The 22,726-nt window shown below is 37.8% G+C and overlaps 2 protein-coding genes across 3 annotated transcripts in view; one reads left to right on the top strand and one right to left on the bottom strand.

The window, feature by feature from the left end:
* Positions 1 to 22,726, top strand: part of LOC114143095 (voltage-dependent calcium channel subunit alpha-2/delta-4-like) — a 59,518-nt gene that overhangs the window by 10,657 nt on the left and 26,135 nt on the right. For both annotated transcript variants that reach the window (XM_028014853.1, XM_028014852.1), the window contains exons 7-27: positions 1,553 to 1,613; positions 2,409 to 2,559; positions 3,899 to 3,973; positions 4,881 to 4,970; positions 5,114 to 5,227; positions 6,693 to 6,771; positions 6,889 to 7,022; positions 7,176 to 7,193; positions 7,741 to 7,818; positions 8,372 to 8,452; positions 8,547 to 8,621; positions 9,496 to 9,582; positions 9,880 to 9,951; positions 10,990 to 11,051; positions 11,708 to 11,775; positions 11,998 to 12,043; positions 13,024 to 13,121; positions 13,228 to 13,318; positions 13,451 to 13,543; positions 14,023 to 14,144; positions 14,249 to 14,317. In XM_028014853.1, coding sequence (XP_027870654.1) covers positions 1,553 to 1,613; positions 2,409 to 2,559; positions 3,899 to 3,973; positions 4,881 to 4,970; positions 5,114 to 5,227; positions 6,693 to 6,771; positions 6,889 to 7,022; positions 7,176 to 7,193; positions 7,741 to 7,818; positions 8,372 to 8,452; positions 8,547 to 8,621; positions 9,496 to 9,582; positions 9,880 to 9,951; positions 10,990 to 11,051; positions 11,708 to 11,775; positions 11,998 to 12,043; positions 13,024 to 13,121; positions 13,228 to 13,318; positions 13,451 to 13,543; positions 14,023 to 14,144; positions 14,249 to 14,317 — 1,764 coding nt within the window. The remainder of the gene's footprint in view (positions 1 to 1,552; positions 1,614 to 2,408; positions 2,560 to 3,898; positions 3,974 to 4,880; positions 4,971 to 5,113; positions 5,228 to 6,692; positions 6,772 to 6,888; positions 7,023 to 7,175; positions 7,194 to 7,740; positions 7,819 to 8,371; positions 8,453 to 8,546; positions 8,622 to 9,495; positions 9,583 to 9,879; positions 9,952 to 10,989; positions 11,052 to 11,707; positions 11,776 to 11,997; positions 12,044 to 13,023; positions 13,122 to 13,227; positions 13,319 to 13,450; positions 13,544 to 14,022; positions 14,145 to 14,248; positions 14,318 to 22,726) is intronic.
* On the bottom strand, positions 16,521 to 22,131 carry LOC114143116 (leucine-rich repeat and transmembrane domain-containing protein 2-like). Its single transcript, XM_028014896.1, has 5 exons — positions 21,985 to 22,131; positions 21,798 to 21,887; positions 18,234 to 18,354; positions 17,400 to 18,074; positions 16,521 to 17,308 (listed from the first exon to the last, which is right to left on the bottom strand). Exons 3-5 carry the CDS (start codon positions 18,265 to 18,267, stop codon positions 16,845 to 16,847), a joined length of 1,173 nt encoding a protein of 390 aa, XP_027870697.1. The 5' UTR covers positions 18,268 to 18,354; positions 21,798 to 21,887; positions 21,985 to 22,131; the 3' UTR covers positions 16,521 to 16,844.

The raw sequence follows: 22,726 nt of genomic DNA, 5'->3' as shown, positions 1-22,726 counted from the left end.
AAGAATTAGGACTTCTGGGAACTATTAAGTATCTCATACTTAATCAGTCAAAAAAAAAAAAAAAGCAATGAGAACATGTAGAGGAATATTTGATTACTTCTATGTTTTAATTTTGATCTTGTGATATGAAGGAGAAGCTAGTTGGTTCATCAAAGTCTTCCCTAAGGTGTGTGGATGTTAGGAAGATGCCAAAACATAGAGGAAGCTTTTTTAGATGACAATGTCCACAAAAGCATTGTTAGAGGTACTTTCGTATGGACAGGAAACAAACTAAATTCTGAAGGATGCCAAATATGAGATGGGAAAAATGCTACAAGCAAACACTACAACACTGATGATTAAGAGCAACTTAAAAATGTTGGTAAAGCTCCTGTATCTGCAACAGAGAAGTAGTAAATCTCCCTGATGACATGTTAATGTTATTAGTGTAAGTATTAGTTTCGTGGTCACAGCCAGCCCAGTCATATTTGAGTTATCCAATTGAGATTCAATTCCCAGGTGCAAACTTTCAAATGCACAACTCTTCATTCTAATTATACAATTGTCTGTTTTTATTATTCAAACCTCCACTCCATTCTGGAACGAATTAACCCAGAATAATTTTCATGACCAATACTAAGAAAATTACTTGAGATTCATATCACTCAAAACTTCTGCAACATGAGTTTAAATATGAGCACTTACAAGGTGAAAATATTTCAACTTCCTTAATTAGGGCAAAACCAATAAGTAAGGCACAGTTTTGTCTTAGTTAATATATTTTCTAATGAAGAAAATATGACTTAAATGTGTCATTTATTTTCTTTTTTTTTTGTAAAATAGGAAACAACATAACAGTATAAATAAGTGCTAGCTGCTAATTGTCTTATTAATGTGCACTTCCATTTTCCTTTCAAGTTGATGTTAGTGATGCGACAAAAGAAACCAGTGTGCCCCCCTCTATTATTCTTTAATTTAAACTTTAGTTGTAACAGCATTGGAGTGAACCTGGCAAATAGAGCAGAAAAATTAGGAAAATGTTTACCAAAATTTCTAGAAACAGAAACTGTACAGGCCAGCAGCTGAATGCAACGACCAGATACATGTTTGCTCTTCAAAAAGTATGCTTTATATGCACCAGATGCATGTTTGTTTTGAAAAGTGGTTATGTCATATAGAATAATTCATTGTTTCCCTTAGTAGTAATATCTGTTTGTATCAACATCAACTTGAAAGGAAAATGGAAGTGCACATTAATAAGACAATTAGCAGCTAGCACTTATTTATACTGTTATGTTGTTTCCTATTTTACAAAAAAAAGAAAATAAATGACACATTTAAGTCATATTTTCTTCATTAGAAAATATATTAACTAAGACAAACCTGTGCCTTACTTATTGGTTTTGCCCTAATTAAGGAAGTTGAAATATTTTCACCTTGTAAGTGCTCATATTTAAACTCATGTTGCAGAAGTTTTGAGTGATATGAATCTCAAGTAATTTTCTTAGTATTGGTATCAAATTATTACTTTTTTATTGTGACAACGTTCATGACTGTAAACTACCTCTGCCAGGTATTAAATGGACTCCTGACAACAACGGTGTGGTAGCCTTTGACAGTAGAAACAGAAACTGGTGAGTACTATCCAATTCTCAGAGCACACTGACATCAATATTAGATGTGTATTTTCACATTTTTTGGATTTCTTATTATGTTTTGTGCCCTGGTGTCTCTGGAGTAAATGTGGAGAATGAATTTTGGCTATTGAATGGTTTTTAGGCAATAGATTGATGTGGTCTAATAGATTCTCTGGTTCACTGACCCTTCATTAGCTACTTTACTTTTTCGACTTGTTTTTTACTAGACATGGTCTTTTTCTGCTTACTTGTGAGATAAATAAACTGCACATGCAGAATAATAAAGTCATGGGAATTTATTATTCTTTCAATGTTTCACACCAGAGTACTGTGTTGCATGGTGCATATTTTTTTTAGCTCTTTGTTTTTTTAACAAGCAGGAATAACTCTGCTCTGCAGAGTTCTGGTCAGACAGAGACCTGGTTCCCCTGGTCTCTCACTGGTTCCCCTGGCCTACTCACATTCAGCCTGAATGTGAGTAGGCTGAATGGCGACCTGGACCTGTGATCCTCTCTAAAAGACGTCTCTAAAAGACGTTAAGCTGTTTCCTCAGCCAGGTCACTGCAGCCGACATGGCACCATATGTGACTGTTCATGCGCTCTAAATAAAACCAGAGAACTGTATGTCCCTGAACATTTCACCACAAAGCGAGTTTTCACCTGAGACCCCAGACACTGCTAGATCTATGAAAATGTGTTCTAAAAAAATGTGAGAATACATTTTTAATTAAATAATTAACTTTAGGTTTCTGATAGTGATATAAATGTGTCTTTTGCTCCAATGTTTCACAGGTATATCCAGGCAGCTACATCTCCCAAGGATATTATCATCATGGTGGATATCAGTGGCAGCATGAAGGGATTAAAGATGACCATAGCCAAACACACGATTAACACCATCCTGGACACGCTAGGAGAGAATGATTTTGTCAATGTCATTGCTGTGAGATGCACTTTTAACAAGTCTCCTTATTCACAAACACAATGCTACTTTGCAAGTGATTGCTTAGATGTGCTTACTGAGTTGCACTTGTTTTCTTTATTCATATTACACCCTGTTAGTCTAGGATGCAACATAAGTGTTACATCCCCACAGTTCATAAGTGGGGGCTTGTCCGGGATCTTTTTGTTGAACATGGTGAAGTTTAATTTTGAAAATTGTGTGGCAGAGCCTACTATTGAACATGTTATTGACTGTAGGAAGGGTGATCTGTTTGGCATTACTGATTATGAAATACCTTTGTTGAAATCATTACTGAAGAAAGACCTTAAATCTGTTATTTAAAATGGACTACCTGACAAAGGAGTGTGCTTTTTTTGGCCTTTCTTATGCAAGAAGCTAACAATTTTAATCTTTTCTAGAGCCGACACCAAATTTAATTTGTGTCTCTATTCTAGACACTGTGTTAGTTAGAAGGGGTGGGACAGATTGATCCTTCAATTTTGTGCTTGTTCCACCATAACACTATTATGTATCAGACTTTCATTGAGGAAGTGTTGGAAGGGATGAGATCATAGCAAAATACTGTTCATATATTGTCAGTTTGCTTACGTAAATTGATCACTAAATAAACCATGTTAGCAAAATGTAGTTTTTGGACATACTGAAAAATTATATTGTAAGAGTACCACAAGTCCCACACGTATACCTCATATGTACACCTTTATTACAGAAACACCACAATTGTGATTTAAAAACCGTAACATTACATCCAGACATTTGTCTCACTTCAAAATACCGAATGCTTGACACTGAAAGTTAATATGGCTATTTTTGACCCTATAGAGCAGGCGTGTCCAAAGTCGGTCCTCAAGGGCCGGCATCCTGCATGTTTTTGTTCTCTCCCTGGTTGTAGTAACAACCTTCTCAGCTTGTCAATGTTCTCCTAAGGCCTCTAATGAGCCATCATTGGATCCAGGTGCGTTAAACCAGGGAGAGAACTAAAACACACAGGATGGCGGCCCTCCAGGACCGACTTTGGACACCCCTGCTATAGAGCATTAAAATGAAATTTCCAGACAATCAAGTGTTCCTTTAATATAAAAGACATCAGACTGCACTGTTACAAAAAAGAAACACGATCTGTCCTGGTACAACGGAATTCTGTAAATTTCAATGAACTGATGCTAATTCAAAGGGACCTTATGAGCGCTTTCACATGTGCACATCATAACGGGAGTGAATCAGAAGCGGTACATATGCTATAAAGCCTCAGAAGCAGCCTCAGTAGTCTCACACATGCTTTCTGAATGTACTTTTTTTTGTGTCTGCCTCTCTGTAGTACACTGACTATGTTCGATACGTGGAGCCATGTTTTAGAGGAACGTTGGTGCAGGCTGACTTGGACAACAGGGAGGTAAGATAATTATCATCTTCTTTAGAGAGCTTAAAGAGCTGAGCATGCATCTCAGCTGACATTTAACAAACACATACAAGCGCGCATGCACACACACAACTTCTAAGATCAGTTTTATGGTCTGTTCTAATGCCAGGTCAAAATCTAGGTTAGAATGTTATCTGACCTCCAGGGGATGGGGCATTCCCAGTGGTAATTAGGTGAAAGGTGGGGTACATCCTAGATAGCTCATCAGTCCATCAAAGGGCAACTCAGAGACACATGGGACAGACATCCATACTTACAGAAACCATCAGTCATTTGGGCACTTGGAGAGACAAATTGAGCTAGTATGTTTATATATAGATTATAGGAGGAAACTGGAATATCTGAAGAGTACCCACTCACTCCCTTTTCTGGAAGCCTGTTACTATGGTTAGTAGCCTCTTAGCCTCGTTTCCACAGAGCATTACGGTAAAGGTCAGTTCTGTATGCTATTTTGTCTATTTCTATTGTAAAAGTGGTTTATATACAGCTGTCCATACTGCAACAAGCTCAAGGCATTGTAGTGCATTACAATTGTTGTTGCACTTGTATGATGCCATGTTGGACGTTTTTTTTAACCCAGTCTGATACCAACTGGTGGTGGAATTGATTTTGTGATAATAAAATAGCATCAGAATAGCAGTGACCCATGGGACTGTTCAGTGCAAACAGAGTAATACTGTAGTATAAAGATTATCATACAAAATGTCTTCATCTCTAAATTACAGACTGAATAAAACAGAAGAGCCCAAGTATCTTTCCTTGTTAGAACAGTAGTGACACATTTGTTTTACTATCACAACTGAAACACAGTTTCTGCCATTTGGCCAGAATTCTGTAAGTGTTGCATGTGGTGTAAAAGAGTTTGCCATTTCTCTTTTAGCACTTTAAGCTTCTGGTGGAGGAGCTGCATGTTAAAGGAGAAGCACAAATAAAGAATGCCATGAAGGAGTCCTTTAAGATCCTAAATGAGGTTTGTTTATTTTTGGAATGATGGGTTGGAAGTCAGTTTTGCTGTTTTGTTATTTTTCAATCATTCAGAAAGGAATGCCTTGAATGTGGGGAGGAGTTTTACTGATCATCATCTTTTTTTGCCATCTGTATGTTTGCCCACAGGCGAGGATGAATGGTCAGGGCAGCATGTGCAACCAGGCCATCATGCTAATCACAGATGGAGCCATGGAGAACTTTGAGTCTGTCTTTGAAGAATTTAACTGGCCAGAGCGCAGGGTAAGGAATAGGAAGGAATTCAATAATGTTCTTACCAATATGATTTTAGCATCAAGGTTTCCATCTTTCCCTAGAGACTGATATTCATTAGCCTGGTAAAAACCAGTCTCTTTTTCTACTCTTTACTGGACCTTTGGCTATGGAGAAAATATTGCATGCTGGAGGCCTGAACTCTGATGAGGTTTTAAACGATTGAATCTGATTTTACCCAATCGCTAATGTTTGGCTATGACCTATGTATTGCGCCAACTCAATCATGATGGAAGCTACGCTATGAAGCTTAAATTTATGAAAAATGAAATGCTGTAAACAACCCCTCCCCCTACTGCAAAGCGAGACGTCCCGAGCTGCATCATCATCAAAAACAGTGGTTCCCAACCCCCGGGTCCAATTGGTACCAGGCCGTGGAAGAAATAATTAAATATAAATACCCGCCCCGCCCCCCCCCCACCCCCCACCCCCCCGGTCCGCAGCGAATTTTTCAAGTCTTGACTGGTCTGCGGTACTAAAAAGGTTGGGGACCACTGATCTAAAATATCTTAAGGATTCCTCTTGCTCTGACTTTAATTGCCAATTATTTGGAAGCGTGGCCAACACAGACTGAATGACTTCATTCACTTCCTCTGCTGCCTCTGCCAAACTAGACTGACTACTGTACATTTCTAAAACAGAATTGTCTGCACATCTTCCCAGTTTTGAGCTTAGGACCATTCCATAAACCTGATGGTTGTCTGCTTTATCTATTCCAATATCTGTTTTGGTATGTACTGTACATGGAGTCAGTGTCACCACTGTCCAAGTTCATCCAGTTAACCCACACTAAAACCTCCAGTAAAAGGTAAATTCAAGGGTCAGGCATGCCAGGCTCTATATTTGCCCTTGTCTCCACTCTTGCTGAGTGTTGGTAGTCTGGCAATGACCTTGATGGCTTTCCCCTCTGGATGGTGTTTTTTTATTGCTGTGCCTAAAGCTCTGTTTCAGCATGGTGCCTGAAATAACTCATGTTTTACCTTTTCAGAACATCAATGAATGGATTTTCAGATTTCTATTTTTTTTAAATGTTAGATGATGTATTTTCTTTTCTACTTATGTTGTGAATATCACATGTGAATATCACATAAATGCATATAACGTCATGTTAATAATGTGCAAAATAGGAAAATGTTTATCATATGTTTATAAAGTTCTACGTTTGTGACAATATAAGACACACTGATGGTTTCCAACTTGTCCAGTAGAGCAAAAACATTGTTTGCATTTAGAAAAGCTCACTGACCTGGATTTTTATGGATGAAGTGTTTTCCCTAAACCTTCTCATCTGGCTTCTCTCACAATACTGAACTGTACTTTTTATGTGAGCATGATTCTTTCTACATCAAAGTTGAAAACATCTTCAGCACAACACGTAACAATTTGTGAATATTGTATAAAACACACCTTTCCATTAACATTATTCTCTGTTTAGGTCAGAGTGTTCACTTACCTGATTGGTAGAGAGATGACATTTGCTCAAAAAACCAAGTGGATTGCTTGCAACAACAAGGGTCAGTCCAGTGTGTGTGGGGGTGGGGGGGTGTGTGTGTGTGTGTGTGTGGTTGTTAGATCTTACCACTCTGTGAACGGGCACAGTCATAGCGACTATGATCTTGTGGTTTTGTCAGGTTACTACACACACATCTCAACTCTGGCTGACGTTCAGGAGAATGTCATGGAGTATCTGCATGTTCTCAGTCGACCAATGGTTATCAACCACGACCATGACATCATCTGGACAGAAGCCTACATGGACACAGTGGTAAGTTGAGCCATCCACAGTGTCCTTTCCCCAAACATGCTGCACATTGCTCATCATCTTCATTTTCATCTCCCTCATGTCTGTGACTTCATGTCCATCTTTCTACTTCCTTAAACTGTAATTGGACTCATTCTCCCATGAACCTGCTGGCAGCTTCCCAACACAAAGGAGGTAAAAATAAATAAATAAAAAGAATAATAAAAACTTTTTCCTGTGAGATGAATGTTGACCGTTTCTGTCATATTGATTTCTTCAAGTTCTTTTTCTGGCCAAATATTTGATCCTATTGCAAACTTTGTGCTCATAGTTAATTTCTTCCATTATGGTAGAAGCCAAATATTTTATCGACATGCTTATTATGTTATTAGTTACTGTCTGCTAGTAAAGTTCAAACTATCTGGATTCCAAGCATTCAGTCAGGGTAATGTTGCGCAGCACAAACTTCTGCTGAAAAGAACTTCTTTACTTTCCACTTATCTGGAATGCAGAAAACATAATCTGATGTTCTTCACACTACTGGCTGGGATGGGCAGAATTGTCAACATGCATTTAAAATGTCCTTTATTTTACACAAAACAAAATTCAGCTTCATGATGCTATCTGGTCAATCAGTTTTCTGCTCTCTGAAATGATATTTCTTTGTAAATGCCTTGTTGTGAATATGCACGTATATGAACTCAATTGAATTAATGAGGAACCAAGTTCTATTGTCTTTTAGCTTTTCTACACCAAAGCTCAGAGTCTGCTGCTGATGACTTCGGTGGCCATGCCAGTTTTCAGCAAGAAGAAGGAAACGGTCAGTTCAACAACTCGCCCGATGATATTCTCTGCAAATCAGATTCATATTTATTTGATCAGCGGTACAATATTTAATCCATATTTCAGTGTAAATTGTAATGGAACAACTTTCTGAACAATTGATAAGTGAACTTTATCGTCATTCATACATGGCTGAAAGAAATAGCTTTTTTCTTTTCATGTTCAACATAAAAAATGTGGACATTACCCACAATATAAATTATGTAAAGTAGGTTTAAAACCAGTCAGTGAATAAAATAAATAAGAAAGGTAATATTACAAATTGTTAAAAGATGTTCAACTTATTGCTTTGCACACATTCAAACAGGTTTGAGAATTTATACCAACGTCCGACCCAGAATAGAAACAAATCCAAAACAAAAAATCATCTTAGATCTAGTTAATAGTTTTCATAGTTGAAAATATTCATATATTAACAGAAGACATTTAAACACTGACATTACCAGAGAAAGAAATAACTGAATCACTGAAACATGACGTTTAAGAGAGGTTGTGTGTAAACTCTGCCTTCATGATGCTCCTGTCTTCAGCTGTCGCATGGCATCCTGCTGGGTGTGGTTGGCACTGATGTTCCCCTCATGGAGGTGATGAAGCTGGCACCGAGATACATAGTGAGGCCGAGTGTTCTTCACTTCTCCAGCTTTTCAAAACTTTTATTCACACACTTGTGAATAAAGCTGAAAGCAGTGTTTTGTGTGTTATTAGCTGGGCCCGCATGGCTATGCCTTCCTCCTCAACAACAATGGCTACATCCTGGCTCATCCTGACCTCCGACCTCTGGTGAGTTCAGCTTCTGAACACTTTGTTTTTTGACATAGTGATGGATAAAGCAGTGCTGCTGAGCATCAAACTAAATCCAAACTTAGTGCCCAGAAATAGAAAGATGTAAGAAACTGTGGCAGTCACTGTCACTGACTGCTTAGCAACAGAACAGACTTTAAGGCAACTTAAAATCCTCTTCAGTTAGTGGCCAAAGACCAGAACAGGTCAGACGTAATATTTTATTTATTTTTTCTAAAAGCAGAACATTTCTGCCTTCCTTTCTTACTTTATGCTGACAAAGCATATTCATGACAACAAACTCCAGCACTCAATACAGTCAGAACATGAGGAGGCGCATTTATCCAAAGGTTAGAGGGATGTAAAATTATTATATTAATGTATAGACAATGGAAACAAAAGTATGCTTGTATATTATTCACTAGATCAATTTTGATGGAAAATATAGAACAGTCCGCTCTTCAGTAACACAAAATTTAAGAAGGAAAAAGTTCAAGTATGCACAAAGAATTTAACAAAAAAAAGTAGAAGAAATTCTGCAGAAGAAGGAAATGAAAAGGAATGATCTGAACTCATATACCACACATTAACATAACCCAATAGCATATGCATACACATACAGTATATAGTTAGCACAAAAGTAGAGTAATATGTGTTTGGTCTATCACTGTTTTCATATCAATTCTTCTTTATAATAAATCTTTACAAAATCAACTGGTGCCATAGATTAGGTTCCTCTGTCCATGTCAGACAGTTTATTCTGCTATTGACTCAGATTTTTTGTCCTGGGTGAATGAAGTCTGGCCAGCCCTTTGAGTATTTTAGCAGAGACCCCAGCACAGATACACAGTAATAGTGATCCTCTGTTCTACAGTATAAAGATGGCAAGAAGCTGAAGCCAAAACCAAACTATAACAGTGTGGATCTGTCAGAGGTGGAGTGGGAGGACACAGAGGAAATGGTAAACACACACAGAATTAAGACTAAAATGGCTGCAATTTAAATCTGAATGTATTCAAGGAAAGACCCAACAGATTGTGTCTATGGACCTGATTTAGTTATGTGAAGAATCTTTTTGCACTATTATTGCAATTTTAAAGTGTTACATGTGTGTAACATGTGAAGTACAGAGATGTTGTTGAGTCACTGACTGAAAGACAGACAGATATTTGCTTAGTAATTGTTCATGTGGATGCAGATGTCATGCTTTAGTATTGTTCAGTTCTATCTAGTCTAACCTGTATTTTTATTCTTATAGCTGAGGACACCTATGGTGAAAGGACAGACAGGCAGCATGACCCTGAACATCAGAGCCTCTGTGGATAAAGGGGTGAGAAAGTTCTGTACAACGAAAGCTTTTTAATCCATCCTTAGAGACGACTGTAGTCAAATAAAATGTGTTATATTATTAACTTTAAGTGATTCTTGTTCACCCACAATGACTGTTTTACCAGTACTGTTGTTGTAACTCTGCTCACGCTGTAAAAACTGGAGCTAAAAACTGGAGTTAACAACTGGGCATCTCACAGGCAGGAAGTAGTGATATTATTCTGACTGTGCTCAGAGAAATCTTCAGAAACTGGAAGATTAATAAACAAGTTTCTTTCATGTCAGTAATTCTAATCATGTTGACTTAACCCACAATTCAGTTTATTGTAAAATTAAATATTAAATCAGAGCAATAAGAAATGATTTTTAACACTGAAACTTATGTTCACTGTAAGTATCTGGAATCAGTTCTTCATCAGGTCTGCTTCTCCCATAATCATTGCTTGTCAGTTTTGTTTGTCTGAAAAGAGGACAGTCTGCCACTGAGCAACAGTCCACAGTCCTATTTGATTTATCCCAGCTGTCTCTGTGTCAGGACTGCTTTAACAACGTTTCTTTTATCCCTGTTTCTTGTCCTCGCCTTTTTCTACCGCACAACTTCCACACTTTGAACAGCCAACTTCCCCATAAGATGACCTTAAAATAAAATGTATAGATTTCAAACCTCAGATTCTTAGAGCTGCCACCCAGGAGAAAAGAAAAACAGAAATATATTGAGTTAAAGCGTAAAAACATTTTGTTATTTCTTCACTTTTATATGTTTTTATATTGATCTAATGCAATGCTATAATATTCTGAGAAACTAAATTTTGGGGTTTCATAATTTTCAAAGCTAACAGAACTAACTGCTTGACATATATACAGTATCACTGTGTGTAATGAATCCATATAAGTGTGACTTTGAATTGAATTCCTGAAATAATGTTTTGATGTTATTCTGGTTTATTAACATGCATCATGTTCTATACATGCTATGGGCAATTTAATTACAATTTTTGTTTTGGATATTGCATGAACAGATATGTCTTTTATCCAACAGAAAAGACCAATGTACCTCATCAACAACTACTTCTATACAGACATTGCTGAAACGCCTTTCAGGTATAACACAGTTCATCTTTTCATTTTGTCATGCTGCAGAAAAGTTTTACATACAGTACAGACCAAAAGTTTGGACACACCTTTTAATTCAATGAGTTTCCTTTCTTTTCATGACTATTGACATTGTAGATTCACACTGAAGGCATCAAAACTATGAATAACACATGTGGAAATATGCACTAAACAAAAAAGTGTAAAACAACTGAAAATAGCCCTTATATTCTAGTTTCTTCAAAGTAGCAACCTTTTGCTGTGATTACTGCTTTGCACACACTCTGCATTTTCTTGATGAGCTTCAAGAGGTCGTCACCTGAAATGGTTTTCACTTCATAGGTCAACCTGTCCTGTCAGGTTAATAAGTGGGATTTCTTGCCTTATAAATAGTCATGAAAATAAAGAAAACCCATTGAATTAGAAAGGTGTGTCCAAACTTTTGGTCTGTACTGTATACAGTACTGTACTGTATATATATATATATATATATATATATATATATGTATATATATATATATATCAAGATTTCCATATATACAAATGGAAAAAATCTACTGAAATGAATGTCCTTTTCGTGGCTTGTGTTCTTCAATAACACCAGTGGAATCTATCGGTTGTTTATTCGGTATAAAGTTTACCTTTGTTCCTGTTTTACCCATTAGCTTTGGCCTGGTGCTGACCAAGGGTCATGGCAGTCTGATGTTTACAGGAAATGTATCAGTGGAAGAAGGTAGGATTTTCGGTTATGTTCTACACACCAGCAATATTTTATCTTGTCATTATAAGAAATCAAACAATATATTGAACTTAGTTGAATTATCTGACAATTCTCTTGAATGCTGTTATTAATGCATAGCGAATGAAACTTCAACACATAACAATACGATCTTCAACTGATATCATCTCCTGTGATTTGTTTTCCTGACTTACATATTTTTACTTTCCATTATAGGTCTGCATGACATGACCTCCCCTGACCTCAGCATCGCCTCCGAGTGGTACGTCTGAAATGTGAACTGACATTTAGAGTAAATCTAGAGAATTTATAGTCCTTCTAACTCTTTTTAGTGACGGACAAAAAGCTATTAAAATTACTCCCAAAACAACTCTAAATTATGCAGATGTTAAATTACATTTTACAGCAACGGTACAACAACATAGGTATTTACATTTATATATTTGAAACAAAATTACTGAAAATATGGAATAAATGTTTTTCAGTCCCACTTAACATGTCAGTGCTGAATGTTTTTCCTGAATATTACCACTTTTAGCTGCTTATATTCAATACATAATTTGAATGTTAAAGTTGGAAATGATTTTGCATTGCAGTTGTTTAAGAACTTTTGGAGTTAAGTTACATGCTACAATAGCAATTTAAACAAGTTACTTTCCTAACGTTAAAATGTAAACATACTTTAGAAAATTATTATAATGTGCACTGAATTGTTCTCAGTGCCCATGCTCTTTTCTCTATATCGTTTTGTTTACTGGATGTTGATTGTCCGGCTGGTGTGCATTCTGCAAATGTGTGCTATAGTACCTGCAGCGCACTTCACGCCTCGGTGGGGAGTGTTACAGAAAAGTTCCATTGTGAGAGCTGGTTTCAAATACTCTGATCACTGGTGATCAGAGTATTTGATCACCAGTGATCAGATATTGGTGATCAGTATCTGATCACTGGTCACTCAACAAACAGCTGAGTTGGATCTCAGCTGTTTGTTGAGATCCAACAAACAGCTGGATCTCAACAAAAATGTACTGATTTCACTGAAAATCAGGCCTGCGTGAACAAAAACTGAGCTACATGAGCTCAGATCTGGGGTGGGATATTGAGCATAGACATCCAAAATGAGTGTAGAACCATACTTCCTCTCGTTCGCCAGTGGGAGCTGTAGGTATCAACAAATCAGGCTTCCAACTGGATCAACAGTCCTTTGCTTTGTTTATCCAATTGACGAAATTGTTTTTTCTACAGGACTTACTGTGAGACAGACATCGACCCAGATCACCGAAAATACACTCAGTATCAAGCAGTCATCAGATACCTACAGGGGAAGGAGCCTGACCTGGAGTGTAGGTTTTACCTTCTCACAAAAACATCTTAACATTATTTGAGTAAATGCTTTCAGTTTGCAGAATGATGTGCTTGTATTTGATTCCACACGTGTTTTGGTTTTAGGTGATGAATTGTTGCTCCAGCAGATATTGTTTGATGCCATTATAACAGCCCCACTGGAGGCTTATTGGAACTCAGTGATGCTTAATGACAGGTCAGACCCCTGAAACTGAACCTCGTGTGAGCTTACAACTGGACTATAATCTGCTGCTGTAACAGTAATTTAAGTTCTCTGATAGAAATATGTATGTCATTCCTGTCTAATGTATTGTGATGTGGTGTGCAGGGTAGAGCCGGGGGTGGAGACAGCTTTTCTTGGGACTCGCTCGGGCCTGTTGAGGTTAATGAGATATGCAGGAACGGAGAAAAGAGTGGCAAAGTAAGGATGAGAACACCAACTTGTCATAGTCTGTCTCTGTAGCAGAAAGTAAATCTCACTTACGTAACAGAACATGTAGATGATACATCATACTGGTGGCTCTCATTAAATTAGAATATTATCAAAAAGTTTGTTTATTTCAGTAGTTCACTTCAATAAGTGAAACACAGTATATAAACTGAACTTTTATTTCAATTAATTATGATGATTTTCCTCTAAAAACTACTGAAAACATGACATTTACTTTCTTAGAATAGAAAATATGTTTAATGCCAAGTTAAAGATTGTTTTTTAATATGTACTTTTAATGTAGTAAACAGATTAGAAATACTGTACATGTGTTTTATTCTGATGTACTTTTATCTGAACAAATCTGATGTTCAGTGATGTTGAAAGTGATATTGGACAAAATCACTTTTTTAATTTGTTTAAAACAAACAAAGTAAAAGTTGATCTAAAGTTAAGTTTATCACTTACAGAAAATTCCTGACTCCATCAGACAAAGACAACCTGTTCACCATTGACCATTTCCCCCTCTGGTACCGCCTGGCGGTGGAAAACACTCCTGGGAGATTTTTGTACTATGCTGTTAATGACAAAGGTCTACACTCATATCTCTTAACTAAACATATTTGGTTTTTATTCTTTGCAAATAACCAGTCAGTAAATATATGAGTTTATTGAGAATTATTGTTCTCCTAACAGGAGCGAAGTATGTTATAGCAACAACAGCTGTCACCGTGTCATCTGGAGAAAGAATGGCCATGGCTGGAGGTCAGTGTCACTGCTGTAGTCCTGATCCACTTTCTGGAGAACGTCGTGTCAAATACATTTTCTACTAACAATATGGATTGATCACGATAAAGGAAATAAAAAACAACATTTGATGTTAACATGGATTCATGCTTTATCAAAAATCAAAAGCAATTAGTTTCTGATTTGAAGTTTTTAAATTTCACCTAGTCTGAATCCCTTAATCATTTTTAAGGGATTCAGGTCCACTTGTCTGAAGTGGACCTGCTGGAAAAAAAAACAAACATATGGGCACCTTCCTAAAAAAAAGTGCTTAGTCAATTTGTTTTGCCAAAAGTATTTATTTATTGATTATTTATTGCCTAAATAAATCACTTTTGACAAAAAATTTCTTAAAATTAAAAAAAAAAAAGTGTCAAATTTAACTCAAATCTACTGATGCTCCTGATATATTTTTGTTTACATAAAAAGAACAAATTCAGACATAATTCAGAATGTGTCGCCTGCAGCTACAGAATATTAGTTGCTGGGATTTAACTGATCTTGCTAATGGTGGGTTATAATATAACCTCTCTCTGGAGCAGCTTGAGAAGGATCAATTCAGTCCCTGACAGATCAGTCACTACAGAGAATCACTAGTGTCAACTTGCCACCTTTTAATGGCATAAAAAGAATAATTCTTCCAAATCTAGCATTCTGTAGCATTCAGCTGAAAATTAAATAAAACAGGGAAAAAAAGATGTATCAATCTGGTTGCTAAAGCATGTATAGTCTTAAACCACTACTTCATGATTTGCTCAGTCATCTGAACATCACACCAAATATTATTTTACAGTAAATCCAATGAAACTGAAATTTGCTTCAGCTCTCATTGTAGATTTTTTTTGATAACACTTTGTTTGACAGGTTGTGCATAAGAGTGATATGACACTGTCATAAACATGACATAACATCTGTTATGAACATGAAGGAGTCTTCATGAATGTTTATGACTGTTGTCATGAAGTGTCATTTGGTAAATATTGACACTTTTCATGCATAATTGCATTACATTTTGCACTAAACGTTCACTAAATGTGTCAATTTTGCATGAAAAGTGTCATTATTTACCAAATGACATGTCATGACAACAGTCGTAAACATTCATGAAGGCGCCTTCATCTGTTTGTTATGTCATATTTATGACAGTGTCAAGTCAGTCTTATGCCCAACTTGTCAAATAAGTTGTAACCAATTTTTCTAATTGATTAAAATGAATTAATTCATGCTGATATTCATCATTTGAACATGTTCAATAAGTCACCAGCTTCAGTGTTGAACCACTGTGAGCTGTGTTCAACACTGAAGCTGGTGACTGTTTTGATGGTGGCGGTTTTACATTTTGTTTGTCATCCAAGTAGACATGACACAGCTGTGAGAGGAAAGGTTTGCCACTGACTTTTATCCACAGATGTTAGGTGTGAATTCATTTTCTATCATAAGTTCACTTAAAAAAACAGAATAACCTAAAGAAATGTTGCATTTTGGTAATGAAAACGCTGATAATAATAATTTGATAATGATCAGAAATTTCCCTACAGTAGTGTAAGTAAAGGATATTTATAAAAATTCTGACCCACCTTTCAAAACAGCAGAGGTCTTTGAGATAGAGATCATCCAGAAGAAATCAGGACAGAATAATGCTCCAGGTTTATAAATAAAACCTACCTCAGATGATTCACAACTTACACATTTTTAAGGGATTCAATTGGAAATCACAGCTGATGCTGTCATTGTGATGTAATTTGGCCAAAAACTGAACTTTGTGAAGTTATTTTGAAAAAAAATACTGCTGAGAGAAAATGAATTGCTATCCTTAGCCTGATGAGGAGTGCAACTGAGTTTGAGGTAATGTTTCAAACAAATTCATTCCTCAAAAGAGAGAAACTTCTAGAGAAATCCTTGATTATTAAGGATTGGTCATGTGACATCCTCACATGTTTATGCAGCAGTTGGTATTTAAAAGGAGAGTTGCCATAAATGTCGTACCTTGACAGAAGGGGCTTGTAGTTCAGAGCTTCTCCTCTAGGTGACAGCAGAAGTCTGTAAGTATTTAGATGTAGTTGTTACATTAAAGCTTAAAGCTGTATTCACTCATATATCATTGTCTGTGCTGAGAAGATATGATAGAAAAATACTAAATTAACATAATTTTACAAGTTGTCAAATATTAAACGGACAGAAGTGGTGGGAAACTAATTTAATTTGTATTGTTATGCATCTTAAGCTTGTAGTCAGGTGCTTTGATAGAGAAAGGAAAACAAATAAAAAAACTAGAATGTCCAGATGTGCCAATCAGCACACCTATATATTTCATATGCAGAACGCCAATGCATTTCAAATGTGCTACAGTTTTTAAATTTCACCTAGTCTAACTTTTTAAAGTAGTTATACAATCACTCCATACCCAAAGAGTTTTAGCACAGTGACAGAATTGCAGAGTTTCTCCGTGGAGACACTGTTTGAGAACTGAAGAGCAAAGTTGCCAAAGCAATTGGATCTCGGCGTGTCAGAAGCTGCTGATTCGATATCCATACACAAAGTCATAGCCGTCTTTGGGTGTGTCAGTAGATAAAGCTGGGATGTCATCCAGGTCAGTTTCAGTTCCAGACTTGGCTATCAGAGGCTGCCCGCGGCTCTTCATCTTTCTCTGGTACCGAGCCATGAGTGAGGCATAGATACAGCCGTAAGTTGCTGCAATAACCATCATGATGCACACTGTGCCACACACCACTCCCGCCACTATTTGTGTGCCATGTGCTCTGCGTACGCTGACTGGCCTATGTCGCTGCCGAACACACTCATCCGTGCTGCTGAGCCGCCCTGGCGGGCAGGGAGGCTTAGTGGCCTGATTCAATGCAATATTCTTGGTTGGACTTGCACAATAAGTGAACATCTCTGCTGGAATGCTACGGATGTCCCTGCCCTTCAGGTTCCTGGGAAAATTGCACTGCATCACATCTACCTGCCCATCTGTAAGACAAAGAGACATGTGAGTAGACAACATGACAATGTTGTATCAAACTACTCTCATCACCTATTTTGGACACGCTGACCTGCTTACCTCTGTAAATTAACCACTCCATCCAGTTCTTGAAATCCCTCAATTTGCAGTCACATTCCCAATGGTTTCCAGCCAACTGGAGCTGCTGGAGGTTAACTAGGGGCTCAAATGTAACTCTGTCCAGGGTCTTAAGCCGATTGCGAGCCAGGGACAACCAGGTGAGTCTCTGAAGCCTATCCAGGAGGCCCTTTGGCAACAATAGAAGGCTATTAGAGGACAGATCAAGCCCCTGAAGCTGCCACAATCCCTGGAAGACCTCCTTGCTTAAACCAACACTTCCATTCAGTCCGTGGCCAGTCACTGTGCTGTTAGGGAGGTCAGAGGCTGTTACAATAACACCAAGGTAGTTAGAAGAGAGATTTAACCACTGAAGGCTGCTCAGGCCAATGAAAGCTCTAGGCTGCAAGCTGTGAAAATGGTTGTGGGACAGATCCAGGAGCTCCACGTTGCTGAGGTTCAGCATGTCACTGCTACCCAAGGAGGACAGGTTGTTCTGAGAAAGATGGAGCACTAGTGAATCCAAGCCTAGCTGCTTTTGGATGGGCATCAGAGAGACGAGCCCCACAGCAGAGCAGTCAGTTGTGTTGTGATAGCAGGTGCAGATAGTAGGACAGCCACTGACTGAGCCCAGAAGCCCCAGCAGAACCAGCACCACTCCAGTGGAAGCCTCATAGACTATAAGACATGAACAAATGAAGAATAGCATTCTTAGAAACACTCCTGTGGACAGAGATATTAAAATTCTTACAAATTCGTTCTTAGTTTGGAGTTGCACAACAACAGAAGGAGTAACTGCATTCCTACAGTGTGAAGGGTGGGTTTATAGAAACTCACCCAAACTCCCATGGTGACTCTGTCCATGCCTCATGTCTTCAGCATTAACTCTGCCGTAAGCGCTGGTTTACATTTGGCTGGTCTTGCTTGGCGCTGGGTAACCCTGACATCCAGGTTCAACCTGAAGAGGTAATTAAAGAAAATGTTAAAGTACAATGGGGTTATGAAATTGAAGTAGAATTGAGTTTTTGATGGGGAAAACATAAAAAGACATGTTTCCAAAGTATAACATTCAGATGAGTCCATCACTTCCATAGACAGGTTTATAAAATCTGGGATACAGGATACTTTTCATAATATTTGTGGCAGGATGAGTCGCTCTCAGGGGTTTAAGAAATTGATGTGTTGTACCATGACAGGATGTCACTAGTGGATTAACTACAGTAGAGAGTTTTTCTCACTACTAAATAATTCATAGTCAACTGTTGATGCTATTACAAAAATTTTGAAGAAACTAGTAACAACTCACCCCTAAGGCAGTAGGGCAGAAAAAATTACAGAGCTGAATCAGTGCACTATGCTGTCAGTGCAGCATAGTGCATCCTCAAATTTCTACACACTCGTTAGCTACCAACTTTCAAACTACGTACAACCTTCTGTTGCCTGGGAAGCTTAATTTAACTTGTCCCCATGGCCAAGCAGATGGGTCTAAATGTTGCAATGAAAGGTGATGTAGAGAACTGGTTTGTTGAGCATCAGACTTTCTCTCAATCATGCCTTACTGTTTGACAATATGATGGACAAATATGAATTTGACTGTTCCCTGAAGAACAGCACTTGTTCGACTCGGTTGAGTTAAATGTTAAGGTTTGTTGTAGTGAGGATTAAGCCGTAGGGTTGATTCACAGGAGCCGGTCTCAGGCTCTTAGTTTCAGTAAAAGGAACTCTTACATTGAAAAGTTTCATGCTCCCAGTGATTTGGGATTTGGGGGTGGCCCTATTCCTTTTCCCACGTGACTCCAAAAAAGTGAACAAAGCAAAACAATAAAGACAAAGGAAGAGTTTGGTGTGGAAGAACTTGACTGGCATTCATTTTTTTCTGTCTTCAACCCAAAAGACCATCTTTGGTATGAATTAGTATTCTAAAGGTGGTAAATTATTAGTGGAGTAGATGCTGTAAGCCAGGCCTCATCCTATGTCTGTGTCTATCCTTATAAATGTGTTTCTGTAGTTATAAAACACACTCCTAAATCTTGTGAAAAGTCTTTCTTGATGAGCTTATGCAGGGGTGCACAACCATCATAGATTAAAGTTTGAAATGATACTTACATTTGTATGTGGGCGAAGGCAGACAAGTAAATACTTTGGATGATTGTAGCAGCATGATCAGTATGACCAACTGCTGTTGTAAAATGGGTAAACAAATCTGGATAATACAAAGCATCACCCTCATACCCAATAATCACCACCTCCACTGTAGCCGTCCTACATCAGTCCCTTCCATCCCACCACATAAAAATAATACTAAACATTGTCTTATGTGTACATACACCATGTATGTTTTGTACATCACTCATATTGAAACTCAGGAAACCCAGTGGCTACATTAGACTATTGATATATCTGTGTGACAAAATTCTGACTCAGGTTCTCATTTTTAACTGAGAACTTGAGTCAGTTATTGTACCTTCTAGTAAAAAAAAAATTCATTCATTCTAAGGACTGTTTAAAACCAGACGTAGCCTAACATGTCATTTAAGCTTCTGGTCCACATAAGTTAGATGCTCAGCAGACAGGAAAAAAGCTCAAAAGTTTCTTTAACAAAGAACATGCAAACGATGCAGATCTTTGTCCAGGTTATCCTGTTGAATGGGAACAGTAACTTCTGGAAGAAGACAAGACTGGGAAGAGATATAGAAATTATGGAGGAGAAAATGAAGGAGCTAATGGAGGGAGAACACCAGGGAGAAATAAGCAGAGCTTAGCGTGTTTGGTTTGAGTAGCTGATGATCTGATGGGGCTGGAGCTAACCTGATAGGTGTAGCCAAGTAAGGATTAATCGGTTGACCAGCGTTTTTCTCCAACCAGACCAGCCCTGCAAACGTTCCAGTAAAAGTTTGTGCTGTTGCTGAAGAGGAATGATGACTAGAGGGCCAGTGAAACAGCTGTGGCACCAGCAGCTAGTTTAGACAGCTAACCCAACAGTTGAAGGGTGTAGAGTAAGACTGAGGCTCCAGGAGCCTGTTCAGATGGTGGTCAAACACCTGGCCCGGTCCTTCAAATTAATTCTTATTTACATGCAATCTAATTAATTTTATTCAACATAATTATTTCCAATGCAGTCATATTACAACTCACTGTAAATCTGGCATGTTTACCTTTCCATTTTTCACTTGTTGGAACAGATATAACATTTTCTACTATAGGCTAAATGGCTAAATTGGTTCTAAATCATCTACTTCCTCTTTAAATATTCTTGAAATGCGCAGAAGCTTTACTCCTATGAAAGCCCTTAGTCACTTGTGGCCCTGTGGATTTGTTTTTTCTTTTCCCAAAGAAGTTTTATTTTATACCACAACACCTACATATTTGAAGACAGCTAAAAGAATAGAAAATATCTCTACCTGCTGCCACAATGTTATCATAACACAAATTTAGACAACACAGCTGTTTTACCTCAAGCTCACTTTTGGGGTGAGCTTGAGGTAAGCCCCCTTTATTTACAAATAAAGGGGGCAGGAACCTTTGGCAGGAGGCACAAGTAGCATTCTGTTTCATGAAAACTGGCAGTCTCAGTCTGTGTCTGTCTCAAAACTTCCAATCATTTTTGGACGTTTTGCTGTTCGCAATTTCTCCACTTTCCTCCAGTTTTTAGTTAACATCCCTATCTCACTAACACCCCACTCCCCTGAGCCCCAGTGCAGCAATTTTTCTTTCAAACAGCTAGAGAGAAACAGCAGGGCAAAAGTTCTGCAGTACCATCACACTGCAGCATCCAGACTGAGGCAGAGATGAGCAGGGAAAAAAGTATGCTAATGCATTTACACACAGACATACACACTCAGTGTGATATAATGGTGCACCCATTTTACTTTAAATCACAATGAATTAATGTCACCAACATCATGGGGATTACAGACTATACTTCTATATCTCTGTGTGTTTGCTGATCCTCAGGGTCATGCTGCTGCTCCTTTACAGAACATCAATAAAAAAAGAGAAGCTCAGCACTGAAGGTCTTTCTCTCAGCCAGTATAACCTTACTTGTCAGGCAGTGGCTGCGGTGAAGGTAAAATCTCTGCAAATCCTCCTACATCTTTCCCCACTCACATCGGCAAACCGACTTTTGCTGTTTTTATTTAGCAAACAGAATTACTAACATTTGTCACACGTCTGCAAAATGTTTGTACTGTACAGAAGTTTAGAAAACTAAGATATAGTTGTTTTTTCGAACAGTTTTCAAACTAGATAAAGATAATAAGAAATAGATTGTAAGCTATTATGATTACCATATTATGTGTGGTTTATTGCAGCATTGAAATTTTACAACGTCCAGAAGAACGACTTAACTTAGGTTATTGTATTTTGTGCACATAATCTGCACAAAACTGTCAAGCAACTCACCGTCTGCTCGGCTTTTTAGACTCCAGAGAGAGGCAGCGAAGATAGATCATTCCTGTTCTTCTTTATCTGCATTTTTCACTGAGGTACCTGCTATACGGAAAAGGGTTTAAGCTTGAAAAAAATCTTGACTCTGAACGAGCTAGAATTACCCTGAAAGGGAAAATGTATAAAACCTACAGGAACTTACTCTTCTTTGTAAAGTAGGAATCTATAGCTGGATTTGAGTCCAGTTCATCCACCCGTGATTATTGCCTCCTCCTCTTCATCGTCATCACTGGCTCACTGAGCTTCCTAGGTCAGGCAGAGCTCTCCATCCACCGTGCAATCTGCCAACTTACTGAGCAGAGGAGAGAGAAAGAGAGCAAACAGAGACTAGACAAGACACACAGAGCTCCTGCTGTGTGTGTGCGGGCGTGTGTTGGGGTGTGTGTTCTTGCACACACACACACAGTTCTCCACAGTATTTCCCAACAAATACTATGTTTTTCTTCTTATCGTTCCCGAAGCCTGGGCCTCATAAGAAGTGCTGCTTTTAGATTAGGTTTAGTACTAAGTTTTGGAAAGCTTTTATGCTATTTTAACTCCACCTACTTTTCCAAAATAGTTCCTAATCTGTTTTCTATCATGAAATATTTCTTTATAATACAGATGAGTTATCATCAGCATCATCATTGTAATCATTTCTTTGAACATTTAATGACTTAAAGGTCATTCTTTACAGATGACCTAAAAGTTTTCACTTGGAGTTTGACTAATAATTTATGTTCTATAAAAAAATAAATATGGTTATCTCTGTTGAACTTAAACCTTCTATCTCCAATGTGAGTTTATTAATTAATGGGAACCAGACAGCAACACAAAAGATGACCAGTAGATTGGATTCTTACACAAAAACTAAATTACTTAAAAATAGGACCAGGATAAACCGT

The sequence above is a fragment of the Xiphophorus couchianus genome, chromosome 4 (assembly GCF_001444195.1).
Source record: "Xiphophorus couchianus chromosome 4, X_couchianus-1.0, whole genome shotgun sequence".
NCBI lineage: Eukaryota > Metazoa > Chordata > Actinopteri > Cyprinodontiformes > Poeciliidae > Xiphophorus > Xiphophorus couchianus.
This window is presented reverse-complemented; position numbering and strand designations above follow the sequence as displayed.

Bases quoted from the DNA above. Each gene is read 5' to 3' on its own strand.
- LOC114143116 (XM_028014896.1), bottom strand. From the start codon at position 18,267: ATGAGGCATGGACAGAGTCACCATGGGAGTTTGG. The intron at 18,075-18,233 runs GTGAGTTTCTAT...CATGTCTTATAG, and splicing joins GAGTCACCATGGGAGTTTGG to TCTATGAGGCTTCCACTGGA. The intron at 17,309-17,399 runs GTAAGCAGGTCA...TTTGTCTTACAG, and splicing joins GGAGTGGTTAATTTACAGAG to ATGGGCAGGTAGATGTGATG.